Genomic DNA, 22,580 nt, shown 5'->3' on the forward strand with positions numbered 1-22,580 from the left:
CATTGACTTCAGGAATTGAAGTACTGTACACACCCCTGTCTGCATCAATGGTGCTGAGCTGGAAATGGTTGACAGCTTCAAATTCCTCGGTGTGCACATCACCAACAATCTGTCGTGGTCCACGTACGTCAATGCTATGACCAAAAAAGCACAACAGTGCCTATACTTTCTCAAGAAACTAAGGAAATTCGGCATGTCCACATTAATTAACTTTTACCAATTTTTACAGATGCACTATAGAAAGCATCCTATCTGGCAGTATCACAGCCTGGTATGTCAACTGCTTGGTCCAAGACCGCAGAAAACTACAGAGTCATGAACACAGCCCAGCCCATCACACGAGCACGCTTCCCATCCATTGACTCTGTCTATGTTTTCCACTGCCTTGGGAAAGTAGATAGCATAATCATAGACCCCTCCCACCTGAGTTATTCCCTCTTCCAACCTCTTCCACTGGGCAAGAGATACAAAAGTCTGAGAACACGCACTAACAGATTCAAAAAAAGCTTCTTCCCCACCGTTACTAGCCTCCTGAATGACCCTCTTATGGACTGGACTGATCTCTCCACGCATCCTCTCTACTGAGTAGCATTACACTCCATATGATTCACCAGATATCTATGTCTATGTATTTACATTGTGTACCTATTACATGTCCTATGTTTTTCATGTATGGAACGATCTGTCTGGACTGTACGCAGAATACGTTTTACTGTACCTTGCAAACAACCTGTGAGAAGTTTCATTAGATTCACTCTGTGAAGCAAATAACTGATCAGCATGCCGTCGCCAAACTCTTTCATCATCTGTCTGTACAGTCTATGATATTGGACCTGCCTTTGCTAGGATTACAGCAGGTATCCATTTCTCCTTGGTGGTGTACCTTCTTGCTAGCACTTGCTCTCCTCGACTGAATATTTGCTTTTTGGAATTTTGCTCCCTCCTGATAATTTGTGCTTATGGTTGCCCTTTGATAATCTCTGAAGTATCAAGCGGAATTAACAAATCAAACTGTGTTTGCAGTTTTGTTTTGTACAACAGCATTGTTGGTGAACTCTATGTAGTTGGGTGTACACTGTCCCAGTAAGACACTGTTCGCTCTTTTTGAAAATGTCCCCTTGTCCTTCGACGCTTTGAAGGAAGTTTCGACGATTGCACAAAATGTTCGGCCAATCCATTCATTGCAGGATGATACAGAGTTGACTTGATATGGTACATACCATTTTCCCTTCAAGTAGTCCTTGAACTCCTTTGAAGTGAACGGACAACCATTGTCATTACAAACTGCTCCGGTGTTCCAAATCTTGCAAAGGTTTTATCTAATTTCTCAATGGTCTGTTCAGTTCTCATTGACTTTATGATTGTGATTTCCGGCCATTTAGAGTGTGCATCCACACAATCACTAAGTGTAAGATCCCCTTCCTCCATTGGACCAGCATAAACTATGTGTATTCCATGCCACAGCTGTGCCGGCCATTCCCAAGGCTGTAATGGTTGTAATGGTGGAGTGTTCTGTAGTTTTGCACAGGATTGACATTGCCCTACTTTCTGGTCCATTTGAGCATCTAAACCTGGCACCAAAAATAACTGTGTACCATTTCCTTCATCCTCATCAAACCAAGATGTCCCTCATGTAGTTGGTCAAGGACTCTATTACGTAAACAAGGAGAAATAATCACACGGATTTCCCATAATCGGACTCTATTCTGCACTGTCAACTGAAGCCTTCATGTGATGTAGGGCTTGAGGTCTGGACCTTTCCTACAACTGTCAGATGGTGTTCCTCTTTAGACCATATCCATCACCTTCGCCATCACTGGATCGATACTTGTGTATCTTTGAATTTGAGATGAAGTCACACTGTCCATGAGCGAGAAATACAGGATGTTGACAAAATGTTCTTCAGGTTGATGCTTGACTTGTAATGACAAACATGATAAAGCATCAGCATTTGTATGCTACTCTAACGCTACTCTAACGTGCGATATTAGATATTGCACATGTGTAGCTGCCAAAGAAGGTATATCTTTATACAACCCAAAGATTGTCATCAAGTGTCAACAATCTATCAAAAGAGTAAAATGGCATCCATAAAGGTAGTGGTGGAACCTTCTTACCTCGAAAATGATGCTCAAAGATTTCATTTTCTAGCTAAACATAATTTGTTTGCATTGGTAAGAGTTTGTGAAGCAAATGCTATTGACCATTTCTCTACGGAGGGGCATTATGTGTGAGACAACTGCAGCAACCCCATAGAGTGATGCATTGCAATGAAGTTGTAACTTCAGCTTGGGATCATAATGAACCAACAGCTCTGACTCCAGTAAAGCACCTTTTACCTCATTGTATGAAATTTCACATTCTCTGTTTGACACATTAACAAAGTGTGTAAAGGCTTCAACTGTGTTGCTAAATTCGGTACAAATTTACCATAATAATTGATCAATCCTAAAACAACCTTCATTGTGTCACATTTTGATTACGTGGTGCTTCTAAGCTTGTTGACATCTTCTTCGGCTACTTGTGTAAGCCATCTTTATGGATGGTGTGACCAAGGTAATTTATGAGTGTCTTGAAAAAGTCACACTTCCTTTTTAACTCTCAGATTGTGGCTCTGTAAATGCTTCAAGATAGTTTCCAAATTCTTCAAATGTTCCTGTTCACTTGAACCGGTGATTAAGTATATCATTGAAATAACATTGCACCCCATTCAGCCCACTTGGAATTTGATCCATGGCCCTCCTGAAAAAGAGCAGGAACAGATGTTATTCTAAAAGGAAGTCATCTGTAATGAAACAGATCTTTTATGCATCACAATGGTGAGTAGTGGCTGTGATTCTGCAGCCACATTCATTTGTAAATATGCCTGTGAGAGATCTATTTTAGCGAATTTTTGCCTTCCAGAAAATCCAGCAACAAATCAGTGGCAGTGGATAATGATCTGCGCAAAATACTGGGTTAACAGAGAAAATGTTCACATATTCTCACTGAGCTATCACGTTTCAGTACAGGAACAATTGGTGTTGCCCAATCACTTGTAGCAACTGGTTCAATGACTCCCGCTTGTACTAGTCTTTATAGTTCTTCAATTTTTGACTGATGACATATGGTATGGTTCTAGCTTTGAGACATTTTGGTGCGCAGTTTGGCTTTATTTTTAGGTGCACCTTAACTTCAGTCATCGAGCCTAGCCAATCCTGGAAGACCATCTCATACTTCATCAGAAGATGTTGCAAGTTGCTCATTGAATCCACTAGTTGATTTACTGATTCCAGTTGAGTCTATTTTTTGTCAGCCATGCTCTGCCAATAAAGCAGCAAAATACCCATGGCAACGTGAACAGGAAACTTTGCTGTCTGTCCATTTGGTTCTACATTCACCATAATGCACCCTTGTAATGGAACAACCTCTTATGTGCAGGTTAGGTGGATTGGCCATGCTAAATTGCCCGTAGAGTCCTTAAAAAAAGTAAGGTTGAGGGGGGGGGGGGGGGGGGGGGGGGGTTGTTGCGTTACGGGTATAGGGTGGATACGTGGGTTTGAGTAGGGTGATCATTGCTCGGCACAACATCGAGGGCCGAAGGGCCTGTTCTGTGCTGTACTGTTCTATGTTCTATGTTCTATGTATATCTTTAGGATCACATTCAGTTTTTTGATTATAATTTTTCTCAGGTATTAACGAGACAGCTGCTCCTGTATCCACATCCATTTTAATTTCATGACCTTTGAGTTTTGGATATGCCCAAAAATGTCGTTAATCACCCCGCACTGACAAGACACCTAGCTTCAGCTCCCGCAGTTGCTCAGTTACATTGGGCGGGTTTCTCTATTCCACCATATCAGATTTCTGGTGCGGTACGTCGTTCGGATGCTCCATTTCGCCGGCTGGTCAATGGGGTTTCCCATTGTGGGGCAGCCCCACGCCATCGGGAAACCCCCGGGCTGCCAGCAAAATGGAGCATTCCAATGGCGGAGAATTCAGCCCATTGTCTTTTGAGTAACCTTGAGCTTCATCTACTAGTTGATAGACATGACTAATCTGTTTAGAAATTTTTTTTCTTGCATATTCTTGTAGGGCAAGTTTCTGAGCCCAACATGCCTTGGCAATATGGCCCTTCTTGCCACAGTTATTTTTTAAAAAATAAATTTAGAATTCCAGTTTTTTTTCCCAATTAAGAGGCAATTTATTATGGCCACTCCATCTACCCGGCACATCTTTTGGGGTTGTGGTGCTTGAACCCACGCAGACACAGGAAGAATGTTCAAACTCCACATAGATCCAGGATCGAACCCAAGACCTTGGCACCATGAGGCAGCTGTGCTAACGCCTGTGCCACCATGCGGCCCTGACTTGTACAGTTCTTGTATGGTTTGTTTAACTCCAGCAATTATACACTGAGCGTCCAACCTGCGTACATTGGTGATATGATTGCACTTTGGCAGCCTTGTTCCTTGTGGTATCCATTTTATGGGTCTTTGCTCCAGCTCTTGTCTGTGAAGCTTCTTTTGTTGTTATCTCCAAAGATGTGGCAATACCACAGCAGCTTTTAGAGTTAAATCAGCTTCCTCTGAATAGCTTCACTATGGAGTTCACAATCCAGCCTATCACAAAGAATGTCATCAACTGTTCCACCAAACTCACAAAACTTTGCTAACCTTCTTAAAGTCACTCCGAATTTTAAAATGCTTTGACCATCTTCCTGACTATGGTAGTGAAAATGAAACATTTCCGCAATCAATACTGGTTTCGGAGAGAAATGCCTTCTCAGATTTTCATTAATTCGATATAGGACTTATCTCCTGGTTTTGCGAGGTGAAATAAATGTTGTCACAGCATAAATGTTTTACACATTACTGAGCTGAGAAAGGTTTCAGCCATTAGATCCTCCAGAGTTTGATTTGCTATGAGATACAATTGAAATCTTTCCACATATGAGTTTCACATCTCACAGTCTTCATCAAGTGCATCCATGGTGCCCGTATTTCCTGCCATTTCGGTTCCTGGCTCCTAGGGTCCAGACTTCAACCAACTTCCTTCCTTCTGATTCTTTGGAAACATGGCACAAACAATCCCCTTATCCACAGCAACTAGAATTATTTTCCGTGTTGTCTGACTGTGGTTCATTTCACCGAGTAGCGGCCTGCACAGAGTGGACAGATGTCCAAATCCCCTTTCTCCACAGCCCATTTAGCTTCACCACATGCATGGTCCCTACAGCTCAGACTCTACTGATTTTAATGGCAAGTACGTTTTCTCGAATTGTCGATCTTCTTTACTCACAGATGTAATAGCACGTTTTAACCCTTCAGCATTGGCGGCTGTGCTTCGCCCGTCATGTGTGAGTCCAGTGCTGAGTGCTTTCCTTTGCTTTTTCTTGCCTCAATCCTCATCGCCAGTTTTCTCTTTTGTTCGATTTCTTAGTTAGCAGCAAAGAGACAAGGTATGAAGGTGTCCACATTCTGGATTCGTTCAAACAGGATGAGAGGTTTTATCAAGAGGTGTTTCTCATACAATCTAAGATGAAAATCTGCAAAGCCCGCAGAAACACCCTGCTGACGTCACTGCACATCACATAATGCTTTACCAGCAGGGATGTATTCTCTGATACTTAACAAAGAGAATGGCTGGAAAGTGTCTAGGAAAAGGATTTCGGATGTAGAGAAATGGGTTGTGAGTTGTAGGAAAACTGAGGTGTAGTGAGTAACTTAAGGGGAAAGGAATACTGTGGTTACTGAGTATCTTGGGGGAATGAATTAGCTAATAAGCAAAATTTTAAAAAAAACATCAAGCCATGCACACCACTTGTGCACAAACTGTTCCTCAAAGATTTTCTTCCTTTATGTAACTTCTTCCTATTATAAAAAGTTTGTTAACAGACAGTTTTTTAAATTCAGTGATGAAATGTGGGAGCTTGCGTATTCCAGCTCCTTGCCTCTCATGCAATGAAGTTCCTGTACCTCAGCCAGTTCTGCTTCTTTACTTCCCAAATGGTCATGTTTTGCTTTTTAACCATAGATAATAAAATAGCATCAATATGAAATATAAAATAGGGCAGAATATACCATTTTAAAACAAGTCTTGAATAGCATCTGCATGCCAATTATTATCTGTGTGCAACAGGAAGACAGACCAGATAGTTATCAAATTAGTTTGCTGGCTGTCATTATTTGGTTGATACCGCTGGCTCACCAGTATATTATATAATAGATTTTCTGCTCTGAATTCACTGAGACATACATGATTAAATTAATTTGTTTGTTTCCATTGAGTAAGACGCACATGTTTAAAATAATTCCTTGATTCATTTGCACAGCTATAACTGACCAAATGAATTACCTGAATTCCGTTTACACAGCCTCACACTGTTGAAGTGTAAGTACTGCAGTGGGGAGTGTGGGCTTGAGCCGCAGAAATTCTCCGTTTCAGAAACTAAGTGTTGAAGTACAGGAAGCAGCTGCACAACCTCCTCAGGGCAGGCAGGGCAAGTCGGCAGCACAGTGCCCCTGGCACTAACGCCCAGCCCACACACCTGTAACCCCCACCCTGAGAGTAACCGAACACCACCTGCCAGTAGTGTGCATGCTCCCATCCTGCTTCACATGCCAGCACCCATACCAGCCGCCATGGCCAGATGCCCTGGCCACAAAGTCCAGCAGCTGTCCACCTCCTGTGCTGCCCATGTCTGACTGTCTAACACGGTGTGTTTCCTGTCTCCACCCCGCCCTCCCCAGAAGAATGCGGCACATAATCGTGGAGAGCAGGAGAAAACTGGAGGAGGACCCCCGGACCTGCGGCCTTTCACTGCAGTGGAGCAACGGGCACTGGACCTGGTCAGTGGGAGAGAAGGCAGGCGCCAAGTTGGAGGGCAGCATCGAGGAATCACGTGAGATCCCGCTGTGTTGCGTTTTCCCATGTCATGCGTGGTTCCAGCACCACCCCACATCTTCCCCTCATCACCCCCACACCACCCCACCCCATTCCCTTACCACCACCGCACCCCCCCCCCCCCCCCCCCCCCCCCTCTTACCAACCCCTCACCACTACCACCTATGATCCAATCGTGCATCAAGTCTAACAGGATCGCTTGGCAATGAGGTGGGAACTTCTGGTGTCCCCTTGTCCCCTGCCCTATCCACAACCAGCAATGAGGAGGACACCATACTAAGAGAGCCCCCAATAGCCAGCCTGAGAAACCCCGGACCACCAGTCTGGGGACGGCACTGACTTCCTGTCACAGCCGTCTCCAACATCCTCCACCATCCCAGAGACATTCACTGTGATTGGGCAGTTTAGTGAAGAGGCTCTTGAGGCAGTATCTGGTGTGCACCATACATGTGTTGCAGTACATCAGGTGGATGTAGGAACACCCGAGGGGGCAGGGGTCATAGGGACTAGCTGGCTTCTGGAAAGGGCGTTCCCATCGATACTGGAGATGCAGGCATTACATGAGGGGTTTTCAACAACCATCCAGTGCCTGCAAGTGCAGTTGGAGGTGCTATGTACCAGGGACAGATGGAATTGAAACGGCGCACCAGAGCTTGGCCCAGTCACAATACATTATAGCTAAAGGTGTCATCGGCATTGCCCATGCACTGGCTGACCTGCGCCAGCCCTGGAGGGAGGTGGCACAGTTAATGAGTGACATGTCACAGTCCCAGAGGAGGTGGCGCAGTCCCTGTGCTCCATGGCTGCGAGCATGGAGACGCTGGCCAACCCGTGTGGCCTTCAGGATCGGCAGCTCCAGGTGTCAGGGGAGTCCCCTGAGTTTCCTTCGGTCACACTCCCGTTCCACAAAGTTGTCGGGTGGTCATCGGGAACCCTGAGGGTGGAGGTGATGGGGACCATACCAGTGACTCCCACAGGGGAGTTGTTGGAACAACACAGCGCCTCAGACTCCCCCCCCCCCCCCCCCCCCCCCCCCCCCCCAACCCCCACCATCCTGTCCCTGGCGCATTCAATGGGCAGCAGGTCGAACAGGGTGGCAGCACATCGCCTGAGACATCTGCACAACAGGTGGGCTCATCCTGGCCACGTCAGACGACGGTCGACAAAGGGTGGGATTTGCAGCAGGCAGCCTCAACTCTTGATGTACCGCCTGGGGAGCCAACTAAACGCTGCATTAGGACCCATAAGGTCAGAAACATGGCACAGGTGCTCCACTTACAACAGCGTTAGGGGCTAGGGCACAAGCCTTTATATTGATGTTCATTTGTACTTTGTTGAATAAACACCTGTGCACAAAGGTTCCAACCTGGTGAGGGGACGGTGGAGGTGGCTGCAGAGGGGGCGCTTGGTGGGGCAGGTGAGGGTGTGGGGTGAGGGCAGATGGCCGGACGGGCACCCCTCAGACAGGGATAGCCTGGCACTACCAAACTTAAAACAAATACATTTGTTATGCACAAAGTAAAATCTTGTTGATTTTATGAGTGCCAAATGAAGCATTTTGAAATAAAAACAAAATACTGCAAATGCTGGAAGTCTTATATAAAACATGATACATTTTGAACCTGTTTATTCTGCACCCTATTTTCTTGGTAGCAGAGTGGTTAGCACTTTTGCTTCACAGCTCCAGGGCCCCAGGTTCGATTCCCGACTTGGTCACTGTCTATGCAGAGTTTGCACTTTCTCCCCATGTGTGCGTGGGTTTCCTCCGGGGACTCCGGTTTCCTCCCACAGTCCAAAGATGTGCAGGCCATTCTAAATTTCCCTCAGTGTCCGAAAAGGTTAGGTGGGCTTACTGGGTTACGGGGATAGGGTGGTGGTGTGGACCTAAGTAGGGTGCTCTTTCCGAGGGCTGGTGCAGACTCGATGGGCTGACTGGCCTCCTTCTGCACTGTAAATTCTATGATTCTTGTTGACCATCACCAACCATTGACTCCGCTGTCCTTACAAATTACTCTTCTTGTTGAAGCAGGATCATATTTGAATTTTTAAGGAGAGTCATGTGGCGCAGTGGTTAGCACTGGGATTGCTGCGCTGAGGACCAGGGTTCGAATTCCGACCCTGGGTTACTGTCCGTGTGGAGGTTTCACATTCTCCCCATTCACCCCCACAACCCAAAGATGTGCAAGTTAGGTGCATTGACCACGCTAAATTGGGTACCCTAAATTTATTTTAAAAAACAAATAATTGAATTTTTAAAAAGATAGACCAACAATTAGCCCATTCATTCGTAAAGCAGTTAAGAAGTGGCCAGTTTAGCAATATAAATGGACGGACTTCACTCCGGCTCTGACCCAACATTTAAGCAACATGTTTGCAGACTCACTGGCGAGGGGATCCCTGCCTCCAAGCTAGCACAGGCCACGATATGGCTGATACACAAAAAAGACAAAGGCCTGATAGAATGTGGCTTGCACAGACCCATTTCACTGCTGAATGGAGATGCAAAGCTACTAGCAAAGGTGCTGGCCAAAAGGCTGGAGAACTTCTTCTAGCAACTCCCCTGTGGGAGAACTGGTGGTCGCAGTGGACCAAACGGGCATTGTCAAGGGTAGGCAACTCACTGCAACATCAGGCGACTGTTCGACTGTTGGATGTAATAATGACACCCCCCCCCCCCCCCCCCCCCCTCCCCCCCCCGCCCCCCCAGGGAGAGAACACCAGAGGTGATCTCGTCTCCCTGGACACAGAAAAGGCCTTTGACAGAGTTGAATGGAAATACCTCCTACAGGTACTGGAGCGGTTTGGACTAGGAGCAGAATTCACCTCCTGGGTGAGAATCCTGTACAACGGCCCCAAGGTGAGCGCTCAAACCAATATCACCAGCACTGAATACTTCCAGCTGCACAGAGGCACTCAGCAGGGATTCCCACTATCTCTGCTCCTGTTTGCCCCAGCAATTGAACCCCTGGCGATTGCTCTGCGAGACGCAAAAAGCTGGAAGGGCATCCAAAGAGGAGGCAGAGAGCACAGAATCTCACTCATTAGGTGATGAATTGACCCAATTGAGATATTTTCCCTGAAAGTACTTGAGGGGGGTTATTTCAGCGGGGTGAGGGACCCGGGTTCTCAATATCGGCACCTCACTCTGCTCCTCTATGCCTTGGAACCGCAGGAAGGCTTGAGAGAAATCATTCAGCTCCTAAAAGAGTTTGGAACCTTCTCGGGTTATAAACTCAACATGGGCAAGATCAAGGCATTTCCACTGAACCCAAACGGGGGAGGGACAGAGCTGGAGAGACTCCCATTCAAACTAACCCAAAACAAATTCTGCTACCTGGGGATCCAAATAGCCCGGGATTGGACACCGGTCCATAAGTGGAATCTGACCAGCCTGGAGGAGGACCTACAGAGATGGGGCACGCTCCCACTCTCCCTAACGGGGAGGGTGCAGATGATAAAAATGAACGTATGACCGAGGTTCACCTTCCTGTTCAGATTGTTACCGATCTTCATCCCTAAGGCCATTTTCCACAACATAGACAAAATAATCATGGCATTTGTATGTTGGTGGGGAGGGGGGGGGGGGGGGGGAGCAGTAAGAACCCAAGAGTCCCCAAATCAACACTGCAGAGGAGAAAAGACAGGGGTGGCCTGGCACTACTAAACTTACAATACTACCACTGGCCAACTATGGCAGAGAGAGTGAGGGGATGGATATGCACACCTACCACGGATTGGGTGCGAAAGGAGCCTTCCTGCAAGAGAACGACCTTCTGGGCCCTTGCCACGGCAGTACCCTCCTACCAGACGAAACACATATCCTGCCCAGTGGTGGTAGCCATACTAAGGATATGGAACCAGATGAGGCAACGTTTAGGTCTGACCGAGATGTCCCCCATTAGCGGAGACCACAAGTTCCCATCAGCCATGTCAGACACCACCTTCAAAAAATGGTGACAGGACGGGGGGACGCTGACAGCGAGGGACTTTTACATGGGGGACAGTCTAGCAACACTGGGCGATGGAGCTGGATCTACCGACAGGACAGGAACTTAGACACCTACAGGTAAAGCACTTTCTCCCCAAGGAGACAGTAGAATACCCCAAGTCCCCGGGAACCACATTACTCGAGGACCTGATAATCACGAACAACAAGGAAGGGGGAAACTGGCGGAAAATCTACAGACAGCTCCTGGACAGGGCAAGACTACCACTGGACAAAGCCAGACAAAAATGAGGAGATGAACTGGGGATGGAAGTGGGCTGGGGACTCTGGGACGAAGCACTGATCAGGGCCAATGACATCTCCTCCTGTGCAAGGCTCAGCCTCATGCAGTTTAAAGTGTACAGAGCACACTTAACCAGAACCCAAATGAACAGGTTTTTCCTGGAGGTGGAGGCCAGGCCAACCAAACCCACATGTTTTGGGCTTGCCACAGACTTGCTGGGTTCTGGACAGCCTTCTTCGAGGCAATGTCGAAGGTTGTGGGGTGAGGGTGGAGCAGTGCCCGAGAGTGGCAATCTTCAAGGTATCAGAACAGCCAGAGCTACAGGGGGAAGAGGGCCGACGCCCTTGCTTTCGCTTCCCTATTCGCACGCCGGAGAGTCCTGCTCGGCTGGCGATCTGCAGTACCACCCACAGCTGCAGACTGGCTGGCACACCTGGCGGAATTTCTCAAAGTGGAGAAGATCAAATACACCATCCGAGGGTCGGAAGATGGCTTCCACAAAGCATTGGGGCAGTTCGTCGGCCTGTTCATAGACCTGCTTAAAGCCAACAGCGAGTAGGGAAAAAGTAAGAGATTGGAGAAGACAGACAGGGACACAGAACTCTTGGGGGAGGGAGGAGGAAACTCAGGGGAACTACAGGGAGAAGCGGGGGAGCAGGGGGAGGGAGCGGAAGGCCCCCCCCCCCCCCTCAAACCCAAAAGACAGGCAACAGAAAACATAAAGGGAAGGTGGGAATGAAGGGGGAGAATAGGAGCTAGGGGACAGAACAACCAGCCAAGGAGGGGCCAGGGAAGGGGGGGGAGAAGGGAAAGGGGTGAGGGAAACACCAAGATTGGCAATACGTATATAAGAATGTGTGCTGTAAATATTAAACGTAAAGTGCCACTGGGTATAAATTGAAAATACCAATAAAAATATGTTTTTTTTCAATAAAGGGGGAAATCAAAACAAAAGGAATACAAATGGACTTCAAGAGCACAGAGGCAAACTAATGTATTTTCTGCCCTCTATCAATTACACATCTTGTGTAATTGATAGCAAACTAGAGCAGCAAACTAGAGATTTCAACAGAGGAAGTGACACTGCATGCTCAACTCACTGTGGTCTCATCACTGAAGTGAAGACCAAAGACGAAAGTCAAAAGCTTTCAAAATGATCTTTTCTGCTCTCTCGTCATTTTTCAAAGACAAGCAGAGATCAATTCTGCATATAATAATTTCATTGGTAACCATCTGTGGTCAGCAAGCATTCTCGTTCTTTACCTTCAGCTGTCCATGCAAGGCGACAGTGAATCTATATTATAGTCTGGCTTTTAGCCTGGTTCCTGCATTTGTGTTGCTGATCCTTGGATACGCCCTTAATGATCTGACCTGGAAATTAATAATGAGTCTTAGAAACGGCCCCAAATTGAAGTTTAATAATTTCAAACTAATCTGCTATGTTCTTTCCAGCATAACAGGGACAGCTGTAATCGCCCCAGTAACCTGGCTGGCAGTTACTCTGCTAAATGGCATTTATTACAAGTGCGGCATGAGTGAGTTTTTATCAGTTGATAGCTGGAAAGTTTTTGAGAATCTACCTCTTCAAGAACGGAAAAATATTCTCGCTCGCTTTCCATGTCCTAAAGTGAGCATTCAGGAGATAAAGAACATCAGTGAAATTAGAAACGAAGGCAATCGCATACTTCTGTTTCAGTCTCAGGTACGTATGGCTAAACAAGTGTTTTTTTTTAACCATTTCAATTGTGCACTGACTTTAATTTCGGGTAGTAAAAGGAATGATGATATTGAATTTTTCTAAAATAATTTTTAAAATCCGTTTATTTTCTAGTTGTTCATCAATAGTAAGTGCCAGTTCACAACCTGGTCATGTTGTAATGCTAACAAATCAGTGATACAAGATAATAAGCATGTCTTTCCACTTCAGAAAAATAGCTCGGTATTCACTAAACTTGCAGATGTAACATGAAAACCATTCGCACAAAATTGCTTCAATCTGAGCAATTTAGCGTTGCATCAGAAATAAGAAGCTAACTTGATACAGTAGTTACTTATAGTACTAAGCCCTTTGATGCATTTCTATGACTTTGCTGTTAAGTATTTGTGTTGTTGAGAAGTTGTGTATGGTGGCACGGTGACACAGTGGTTAGCACTGCTGCCTCACTGTGCCGAGGACCCCGGTCACTGTCGGTATGGAGTTTGCACATTCTCCCCGTGTCTGTGTGGCTCTCACCCCCGCAACCCAAAAGATGTGCAGGGTAGGTGGATTGGCCGTTTTAATTTGCCCCTTAATTGAAAAAATTTTAAAAAGCAAAGTTATCTTTGGTGGTGGCATCAGACTGGAGGTGGTGAAAATGATTGAGCAAGATCCTTTGAATGTGAAGGCTGATGGCTGGAAAGTGAGAGCAAGGGGAACACTATTGCGGATTTGGGAGGGAAGGGGAGGAGCCAGAGTTGATGTTTCATTGAGAACTGTCTGGGTAACATTATCCAATCCAATCTGTCTTAATTTCTCTGCTCCCCTCACTCTCTTACTCCAGCCTGTCTCCCTCTAAAGTTACTACATTCTGTTCTCTCAAGTCTAACCTGACATAGTTATCAAATTTACTGACAAGGGTGGTGCTGTTGTTGTCCAGTGTACTAGCCTCTAACTTGCGGAAGCTGAGCCGCAACTTTCTGATACTTCTTCAGACCTCTGCCTGGACCATGACCCCACCACCTTTAAGCCATTGTTCCCAGACCAGTAATTGACCACAACTCCTCTGAAGATCTTCCCTCTACAGCCTCAAACCTCATTTTCGCCCCAACCACGAACAACTGCTTCTTTCCAAAAAGATGTGCAAGGTGCCACCTGGGCTCCTTGGCATTGCCAGCCTGGCAGCTGTGCCATCTGGGCATGCTGGCAGTGTCAGGGTGGCACCCAGGTGGCATTGCTGACATGCCTGGTTAGCACTACCACGGTGCCAGGTTGGCAGTTCCACAGTGCCCAGGTGGCCTCGGAGGTGCCAGGGTACCACCTGTCCAGAGTCCGACCACCCATGGTCCCCCGAGCACCAGGGAGACCCCCCCAAGTGCCGGTCCACGTTGGTGGAGACTAGTCTAGGCAGCGCTTGCTGGAGGTCTCCGAGGCAGGGAATTAGATCCCGTGACTTGGGCAACTCCAACGCAAACATCTACACACAAGACATAACGAGTTCCTTGACTATTGCAAAAGGCCTCTTGTGAGATTCAACAGCCTCGTTGCGTCCCAGACGGGCATAGATCGCAGCCATTGTTTCAGCCTGCTCCTGCACCACTGAACGTTTTTCCTCCTATCTTGATTCTTTCCTTCTCCCTTTGTCCAGTTTCCTCTCTCCTGCTGTGACTCTTCTGATGCCCTACATCATTTCAACAAATCCCAATTTCTCATGATGAGTGAGAACTTATAATTTGTTTAACCTATCTGTGCTTTAGAAAATATTACAAATGTGTAATATTCCTAGATTGCTATTGGCATTACTATTAACTCATACAGTGTTTGTTGTTGAAAAATAATATGATAAATCATAGATGCCTCTTTTAATTGCTGATTTTCCTGGGTCCAATTGCTAGGTAACAGGAAATTGACTCGCTCCAACTTGGGCCCTATTCCACTCCCGCTTTTGTGTTGCTCAACTGCTTTGTTCCCATGCCTAGTGTTGCATTGCTTCATAGGAAGGTTTAATAACATTCTAACTGAATCAAGAAAAATACAAGGATAGATAGGGTGGAATGGAACTGATTAGATTTCTTTATAGAGTGGACTCAATGGGCTAAATGGTTTCCTTCTGTACTACTATCACTCTATGAACCCAAAATTAAGATCTATCAGTGTGTGGGGAAGCTGCTGCTACCATCAGTTCTAAATTTGCGTTTCTCTCGTTTAAATTTATCCTACTGCCAAGCTTTAATTTAAGACAATGGGTGTAATCTTCCATTCTGGAGTCTTAAGTCTGGAGATGGGCAGGGAAGTCAGAATAGTTCCCGCTGGGAGGTGACACTGCTAAGCAGGTACAATCTTCCACTGTTCAGCTTTTTAATTATGCTCCCGCGAGGAACACGGCAAATCTCATAGCGGGGCGGGCAGTCAGGTCCAAGGTTCCTGTGCTATATTTAAAGGGGGCACCCAGAGAGCCATTCACTCATTGCAGGCCCCTCAGCATTACTCCTCCAGAGTCCTTGCAGCCGCAGCTTGCGCTGGAGCAGCTAGCAGATGTGAGCAATTACATCCTGTGATTGACAAACTCATCTCCGGCATTGCCTTTTGCTCATCTTTGGATTCACCTTCCAGACTGTCACCCTGGACCTGCGACCCATCTGCATCTCATTTCCTCATTCCACCACTGACTGGGACTGTTCCTTTCTATTCCCAGCACTGAATTCACCCGCCATGATCCCACTATCAACACCACTGTTTCTAACTGCTAAGACCCCCCCCCCCCCCCCCCCCCCCCCCCTCCCAGGGTAGCACAGTAGCTCAGTGGGTCGCATTGTTGCTTCACAGCTCCAGAGTCCCAGTTTCAATTCCCGGCTTGGGTCATTGTCTGTGCGGAGTCTGCACATTCTCCCTCTATCTGCGTGGGTTTCCTCTGGGTGTCCCTCCCACAAATCCTGAAATACGTGCTGTTCGGTAATTTGGACATTCTGAATTCTCCCTCTGTGTACCCAAACAGGCGCCGGAATGTGGCGACTAGGGGATTTTCACAGTAACTTCATTGCAGTGTTAATGTAAGCCTCCTTGTGACAATAAAGATTATTATTATTATTATATTGACTGGGATGTAAAGTGTTAACAACTTAATGACAAAGCTTCTTACCACTAGAGGGAACCACAGAACAGTCATATATAGCATGTGACTTCAGGGACTCTGGGAGGAGGGGTTAGAAAGAGTTAGATGAGTGTCAGGCATAGAGAGCAATTGTGGACTTGAGAGTTCTGTTAGTTAGAGATAGTTTAGGAATGTGAATGAATCTTAGTTAGCAGTGTAATAAATTTATAGTTTTGTTCGTTAACAAAACTTTGTGTCCTTTATTCAACACTACGCATCCAAGTCATCCAGGTAAAGCAAAATAGAGAACACAACAGACACACTCTCCCCACCTGCCATGCCTGTTTAACCTGTGTCCCGTGTCTTGGCATAGCTTTTGCTACAGGCACTTAATATGAGTGAAGTTATGTGCAGTCCCCAAGAAGGCTAAAGCACTGACCTCAAAGTCATGGAAAAAGTGAAGCTTTCCACATGCAACCACTTGCACAGATTCAACCACTCTCAATTCTCACTGGCAGGAAACTTAATTCAGAGGTGAATATAATTCCGGCAAGGTGCCCTTTGAATGAGCATGCATGAGATTCTCACAATTGTTCATTAGGTAGCTTAAACTGCCTTTAATCCACTTTGAACATTGAGAGAAGTTACGTCCGTTTATTCAGTCATCAGGAAACCGATTTCTTGCTTCCCACCAAATTAGGTGCCCCCGTCCACCTTGATTCCCACTGCTGAACAAACTCGAAGATTCCACCCTTCATACAGTTTTAAATGGAAAGGTGGCTGGTAATCGTTTGTTAGGAAGAATGTGACGGTACGTGAGAAGGTGCAGAAGAGGTTCACAAGAATGGTTCCATGGATGAGGAATTTTAGCTACAAGGTTAGTTTGGAAAAACTTAGGCTGTTCTCCATGGGGAAAAGAAGATTAATGGGAGATTTTATAGAGGTGTAAAATATTCTGAAAGGTTTAGTCAAGGTAGGCAAAGAAAAAGCTGCTCCAGTTAACTGATTGTACAAGGATTATGGGGGTCAAACATTTTAAGTTTTGAGCAAGAGATGCAGGGGGATGAGAGCAGGAACTTTTTACACAGCAAGTGGTAATAACCTGGAGCTTGCTGCCTACGAGGATGGTGAAAGCAGAGATTCTGAATGATTTAAAAAGTAAATTGGATTGGCACAGGGGCCAAATACATTTTCAGGCAGAACAGGGTGCTGTACTCGAATTGCGCCTAACCAGAGCTTTATAATGTTTAACATAGCACCCCTGCTTTTGTACTCAATACCCCTATTTATGAAGCCCAAGATCCCATATATTTTGCTAACTACTCTCTGTTCTGCCATCTTCTGTGTATGTGAATCCTCAGGTTAAGTTGCCCGTGAGTGTAAAATGGATGATAATGAATGGGCTGTTTGTGTTACACAGAAACCTGGAACATTTATGGTTAAGAGGGAGGCCATACACCTTTCCCAATTTCTGTGTTTATTAGCATCAATTGAAATAAAAGTCAAGAAGTTGTAAAGCATGCTATTGGCTCACTATGCCCTGTCATGCAAATTCAAAATGATCTTAAATAGTGTTCAAATCAAATAGTTTTCATTTCATACACCACATAATTTTACTTTCCACGAGACATATTATGATTGCATCTGTTCTCCAGTGAGCAAATTAGATGAATATAACCTTTATGAAATTGACTGCAAAAGCTTTCTGAGTAATCTTTTTTTCCTTTTTTTACTTTAGGTGATTGGCTGGATTTTAATTCTGTCGGCAACTATCATTGCTTTTCTGGCTGTCTGTGTTCCGAGATATTGTTCTCCTCTTAGTTTTCTGCACCTAAGCTACTGGGCACAGTACCTAGAAAATGAAGATTTGCTCTTTCAGAGGGCAGTTAAGAAACATTCTCAACTGTATGCTTTGAAGCACATTAAAAAGTTCTTGGGGCTTACTCCAGACGAGAAAGATGTGAAGAAAATCCGCTTGCCTGACAGAAAGGACTGGAAAATGATCTCGGGCATTAATGTGTTCAGTAAATTGGAGCATGACCCTTGTCAGTACAGTCTCCTGCACACTTGGGCTGATGAATCAACTTCAGAGAGTAAATATATTCCAGTAGATGATGTGGTATTTGAAGCATAAAACAATTGCCTGCAATTTCCTTGTGAATGCAATCCCACCAGTTAACCCAAAATTACACCCACTGCTGTTGACCATGCTGAAATTTGTGAGGTCAAGCGAAGGGTTCATGAGAACGGGGCCTTTAACATGTTGGGGATGAGCATTACAAGATTGTGCAAAGTAATCTTATATAATCATAGAAAAAGAGTCCATGCAGACCATTATGTTCATACTAGCTCTATCCTTTCTCGCCTTGCTATCTGCTGGAATTAGGCTGGGATGGGGTCCAGGCCTCTGCTTCCCACTTCCCTTTCAGAGAATTACTTGCAATATAGAAAAAAAATTAGGAGGTGGTCCAAGCCACAGCCTGGACCATCAGAAGTATTCTTTCCACCAGATGTCAGGGTCCTGTGCCTGCTAAGCCCAAGTTTATCTCTGCCAACTTTACACAAGGTCCCAACTGAGTTCCAGGGAGAGCAGCTCCTGGCTTAGTGAGTCCCTACACTTTGCCCCTCCACCTATTACACCCTTCTGTACCCTTCCCCAGTACACCGAACCCCCCAACAATGCTGATGGCCCTGTAGGAATAGCCAGAGGCTTTGCAACCACAAGGCAATGCCAGGAATTTGGACATAGGAGCAGGGCCATGCGTATCTGTAATGGGGGTTAGTGTCATTCTAGACGATTTCTGCTAAGGTTGCAGAAGGATTTTCACCAAAGAATTTAATACTCACTTAGAAACTTTTATTAATTGGTATTTGCTGTTATATTGAGATGGCCGTATCTTGAGTATTTGTAAATTTAAATGTAAGCAAAATACCATTGTTATAATCTAAAATGTGCATATATTAAATATCCAGCCTTTTCTTAAAAATGTGTCTTTCTGATCTTGTAGTTCATTTCACTGCCATAAATATGTAGGAAATGAGAGAAATTAATGTTCATAGCAGTAAGATTTATAACGATTATGTTCCTCATTTTACATTTCCATCTCTCTTTCACAATGTGCTAGGGTACTTCTGTACTTCTTAGCCAGTCCCTCAAAGTTGAGGATGACTTGCTTCAACTTTTGTTCGAAGGATTCCGGATGGCGGCTAAACCAATATCCGATCTGCAGACTCTGCCAAATGCAGGGGAGGTGGTGCTTGAAGGGTTTTGCAGATGGATTGTCTGGAGGTTTGGTGCTTCCTCCAATGCCTTGACTTCACCTCTGCACATTTCCAACAAAGTCTCTCGTTGTGTTCGGTGCCTTTCCTAATGAGCTTTCTCCATGTTAGTTGATCAAAAGTCAGATTCCCCAGGAATCAGCAGGGATGTTTGCCCTCTTGCAGGATGCTTTGTGGACTTCTCCAATGTGCTTCTGCTATATTCCTGGGAGTGTCCGATCTGGACCCCATTCCAAGTAGAGCAGTTGCTTCAGTCTGTTGTCATGCAGATAATTACATTTTTTGCCCTGCGGAGCTGGTTTTAAATAATTAGCACCTTGATGGTGAGCAAATTGGCTTGGGAGAGGACGCTACTGTTGGACAACCTTTCTTGCCATTGGGTTTTGGAGGATCTTGCAAAAGCACCAGTGATCGAACTGCCCCAATATTTTTGAAGTGCGTGCTGTAGGTTGCCCAAGTCTCTGGAGCATACAAGGGCTCGGGATCGCTGTTGCCTGGTTAACCACGATCCTTGTCTTCATTGTTATCATTGTAACATTGGAAGTGCAGCAGCCAATTTGCAAACGTCAAACAACCACCAAAGAGTTATGTGATAATGATCAAATCATCTGCTTTTGTGATGATGTTTGAGGCACAACTATTGGCCATACAACAGGGATAACTCCCTGCTCTTTCTGCCAAAAGCTGCCCCCCTTTGACAAGGCTCACCACCCCAATACCACCTCCCACCAGTGCCCCTAGTCCCTGCCAAAGCCACCCCTGCCCGCAGAACGGCTTCCACCCAATTGTGGCGGCGCTGGACTCAGTCCGCAACAATACATAGCATGAGTGTCCCATGCCATCGGGAACTCAGCCCATTGGGGACGGAGCATCGGGGGAGGGCCTCGGGTGATGCCCTGAGGCCTGCCCATATGGCGTGCGGCGTACTCATTTTGGAGGGGGCAGAGCATCACAAAAGCGGCATCATCCCCTATTTCGGTTCAAACGGGGATTCTCCAGCCAATCGTCGAACCTGATTTCGGCGTCGGAGCCTGGAGAATCCTGCCCATTGTGTTAGTGAATAAATTTGGGTTGAATCGTGAACCTGTGTTTGTCCTTTGTTCATCTCGCAAATAATAAACTGGTCCAAGTGTCTGATAATTTACAGACAATAGACACCTCTGATGGTGCAATATTCTGGCCCTCGCTACTGCACTGAAGTGTCAGCCTTGATGTTTGTGCTCATTTTCCGGAGTAGGATTTTAACCCACAACGTTGTCAGCTCGAGGTGAGAGAGTGCTATTAACTGAGCACAGCTTTGTCATGCAAACATGCCACACAGATAATGGTGATTGAGAACAGGGGTTGTGAGTGACAGAAAACTCCAGGGATATTTAAAAGATCAGAGGGCATTAGACCCAACCCTGTACAAAACTAGCTGTGGATGAGTAGGAACCTCCAGATCATTTTGAAGTACTGGTTAAATAGATTTTGTGAATTAAGTATTGCCTATCTCTTAACCTTGATACATGCATTGCTACAGTTAAATTGGTTCACCTTTTAAAACTCATTCTATTAAGTTTCCTCTTTCTGATTTGGTTCTGCATTAAGACAGTGGTTGCAAAACCTTGAGCGGAAAATTTTCCAACTGCCATTTCAACTGAAACTTTAGGAATCATGCTGATATTACAGCTAACGCTTCCCTCAGCTGCAGGTATTCCTTTACTTTGATTTACTTTACTTTAGTTTCTTACGAATTTGAAAGTCCCACCTTACATCACAGACTTGAACCTCACACATTGGAGTGCCTGGCCTTCAAATTCCCAGGTTGGGTTAAAGCAGATATTAGATTTGTCCATATGTGGAGCAAAACGTAAACTCACAAGGCTTTAACGACTGTTAAAAATTCCAGCAGGATTCAACAATAACAAAATGTAAATCACAACGTTTGGATGGGATGATAGCTCTCATCCTAAATTTCCTGACCTCTTCCTCCCTATGTATTCTTCTGATTGTAAATCACTAGAAATTAGATGCAGTTGCTTGGAGCCGCTGATAAAGTTAGAAGTAATTGCTGAAAGGAAAGTTGCTCAAATTAAGGTTTCCTTTGCAGGTCTTTAGTCGTTTATGTGGAATTGGCTGTAGGGATTAATTCAGCAAGAATGGGCGTGGTTCTCCCAATTTCCTTCCCCCCCGGCAACAGGAAAGCCGTGCTGATGCTCGGACCAAACCCGATGTGCATTCGAAAAAAGTTTACGCAAGATAATAATAATGATAATCTTTTATTGTCACAAGTCGGCTTACATTGCAATGAAGTTACTATGAAAAACCCATAGTCGCCACATTCCGGTGCCTGTTCGGGTACATAGAGGGAGAATTCAGAATGTCCAAATGACCTAACAGCACGTCTTACGGGACTTGTGGGAGGAAACCGGAGCACCCAGAGGAAGCCCACGCAGACCGGGGAGAACGTGCAGACTCTGCACAGACAGTGACCCAGTCGGGAATTGAACCCGGGACCTTGGCGCTGTGAAGTCCCATTGCTAACCACTGTGCTACTGTGCTGCCCATTCAGTGCCTTTCAATGGCCATCAGTGCTCTCACTGGATCTGAGAGGGATGGGACCTAATCCATCTGACAGATCCCGCTCCTACAGATCGAAGAACCATTTTTCAAGGGCATCCCGCTCTCAGCATGCTGCTGTAACCCTGCCCTTCTGGATCACTGGCAAGACCTCACCCCACCCTAATCGCTTGCAAGGTCGCCCTCCCATATCTCCCCTTCAGCCCTGCCCCTAGTCCCCCTTCAGCCCCTACTCAATTCCCCCAACCCTCCCAGACCATCGCTTCTGCGCCCCCCGATACCTCCCTTCAAGCCCTGCCTCTTAACCACAATCAGTCAATATCTCAAAAATAAATGATCTGATAATAAAGTGAAAGTGTTCCCATCTGCAGCCTTAAACCTTCATTGCCCTTGCACCTGGACGCTCTTGAGAACAAAGCTTTTAACAAACTGTGGTTAAAAAGAAAGCTGCTCTCCTGAGTTAATTGAAGCCCTGTGTATAAATAAACAAACTTAAAACTGCTTTTGAAACGTCCTGAACCTGTCAATCAAATATCTTGTAAAAGACAATGGTCTGTGAAATTGAATGCAAACAATGCAGTTCAAAGCTTTTAGGCTTCTCGACATACAGACAGGCTGGAAAAAAATCAATGGGCAATGAAATTAACTGTGAGAAGATCACTTCAAAGGTTTACACCACAATAAAGGGGATACTTTTAACTTCATATCACAGATCCTTGAACTTGGCATGCTGACAGACAGTTTAAAGGGTTTAAGGCTGCAGATGGGAATACTTTCACTTTATACATATTATAATTTTTATTGTCACAAGTAGGCTTACATTAACACTGCAATGAAG

General features: G+C 45.5%; 1 protein-coding gene across 1 annotated transcript; it reads left to right on the forward strand.

Annotated features, from left to right (window-relative positions):
• The first annotated feature begins 12,141 nt into the window (after positions 1-12,141).
• LOC119967293 (calcium homeostasis modulator protein 4-like) lies at positions 12,142-18,888 on the forward strand. Its single transcript, XM_038799630.1, has 2 exons — positions 12,142-12,816; positions 17,640-18,888. The coding sequence occupies exons 1-2, from the start codon at positions 12,268-12,270 to the stop codon at positions 18,033-18,035; spliced, it is 945 nt and encodes a 314-aa protein (XP_038655558.1). The 5' UTR covers positions 12,142-12,267; the 3' UTR covers positions 18,036-18,888.
• Positions 18,889-22,580: the final 3,692 nt, after the last annotated feature.

This window comes from Scyliorhinus canicula, chromosome 6, assembly GCF_902713615.1.
Source record: "Scyliorhinus canicula chromosome 6, sScyCan1.1, whole genome shotgun sequence".
Lineage (NCBI taxonomy): Eukaryota > Metazoa > Chordata > Chondrichthyes > Carcharhiniformes > Scyliorhinidae > Scyliorhinus > Scyliorhinus canicula.

What these genes read in the sequence shown, in the direction of transcription:
- LOC119967293 (XM_038799630.1), top strand. Translation starts at nt 12,268, where the DNA reads ATGATCTTTTCTGCTCTCTCGTCATTTTTCAAAGACAAGCAGAGATCA. An exon ending in TACTTCTGTTTCAGTCTCAG is followed by an intron (nt 12,817 to 17,639) that starts GTACGTATGGCT and finishes TTTTTACTTTAG; the next exon opens with GTGATTGGCTGGATTTTAAT.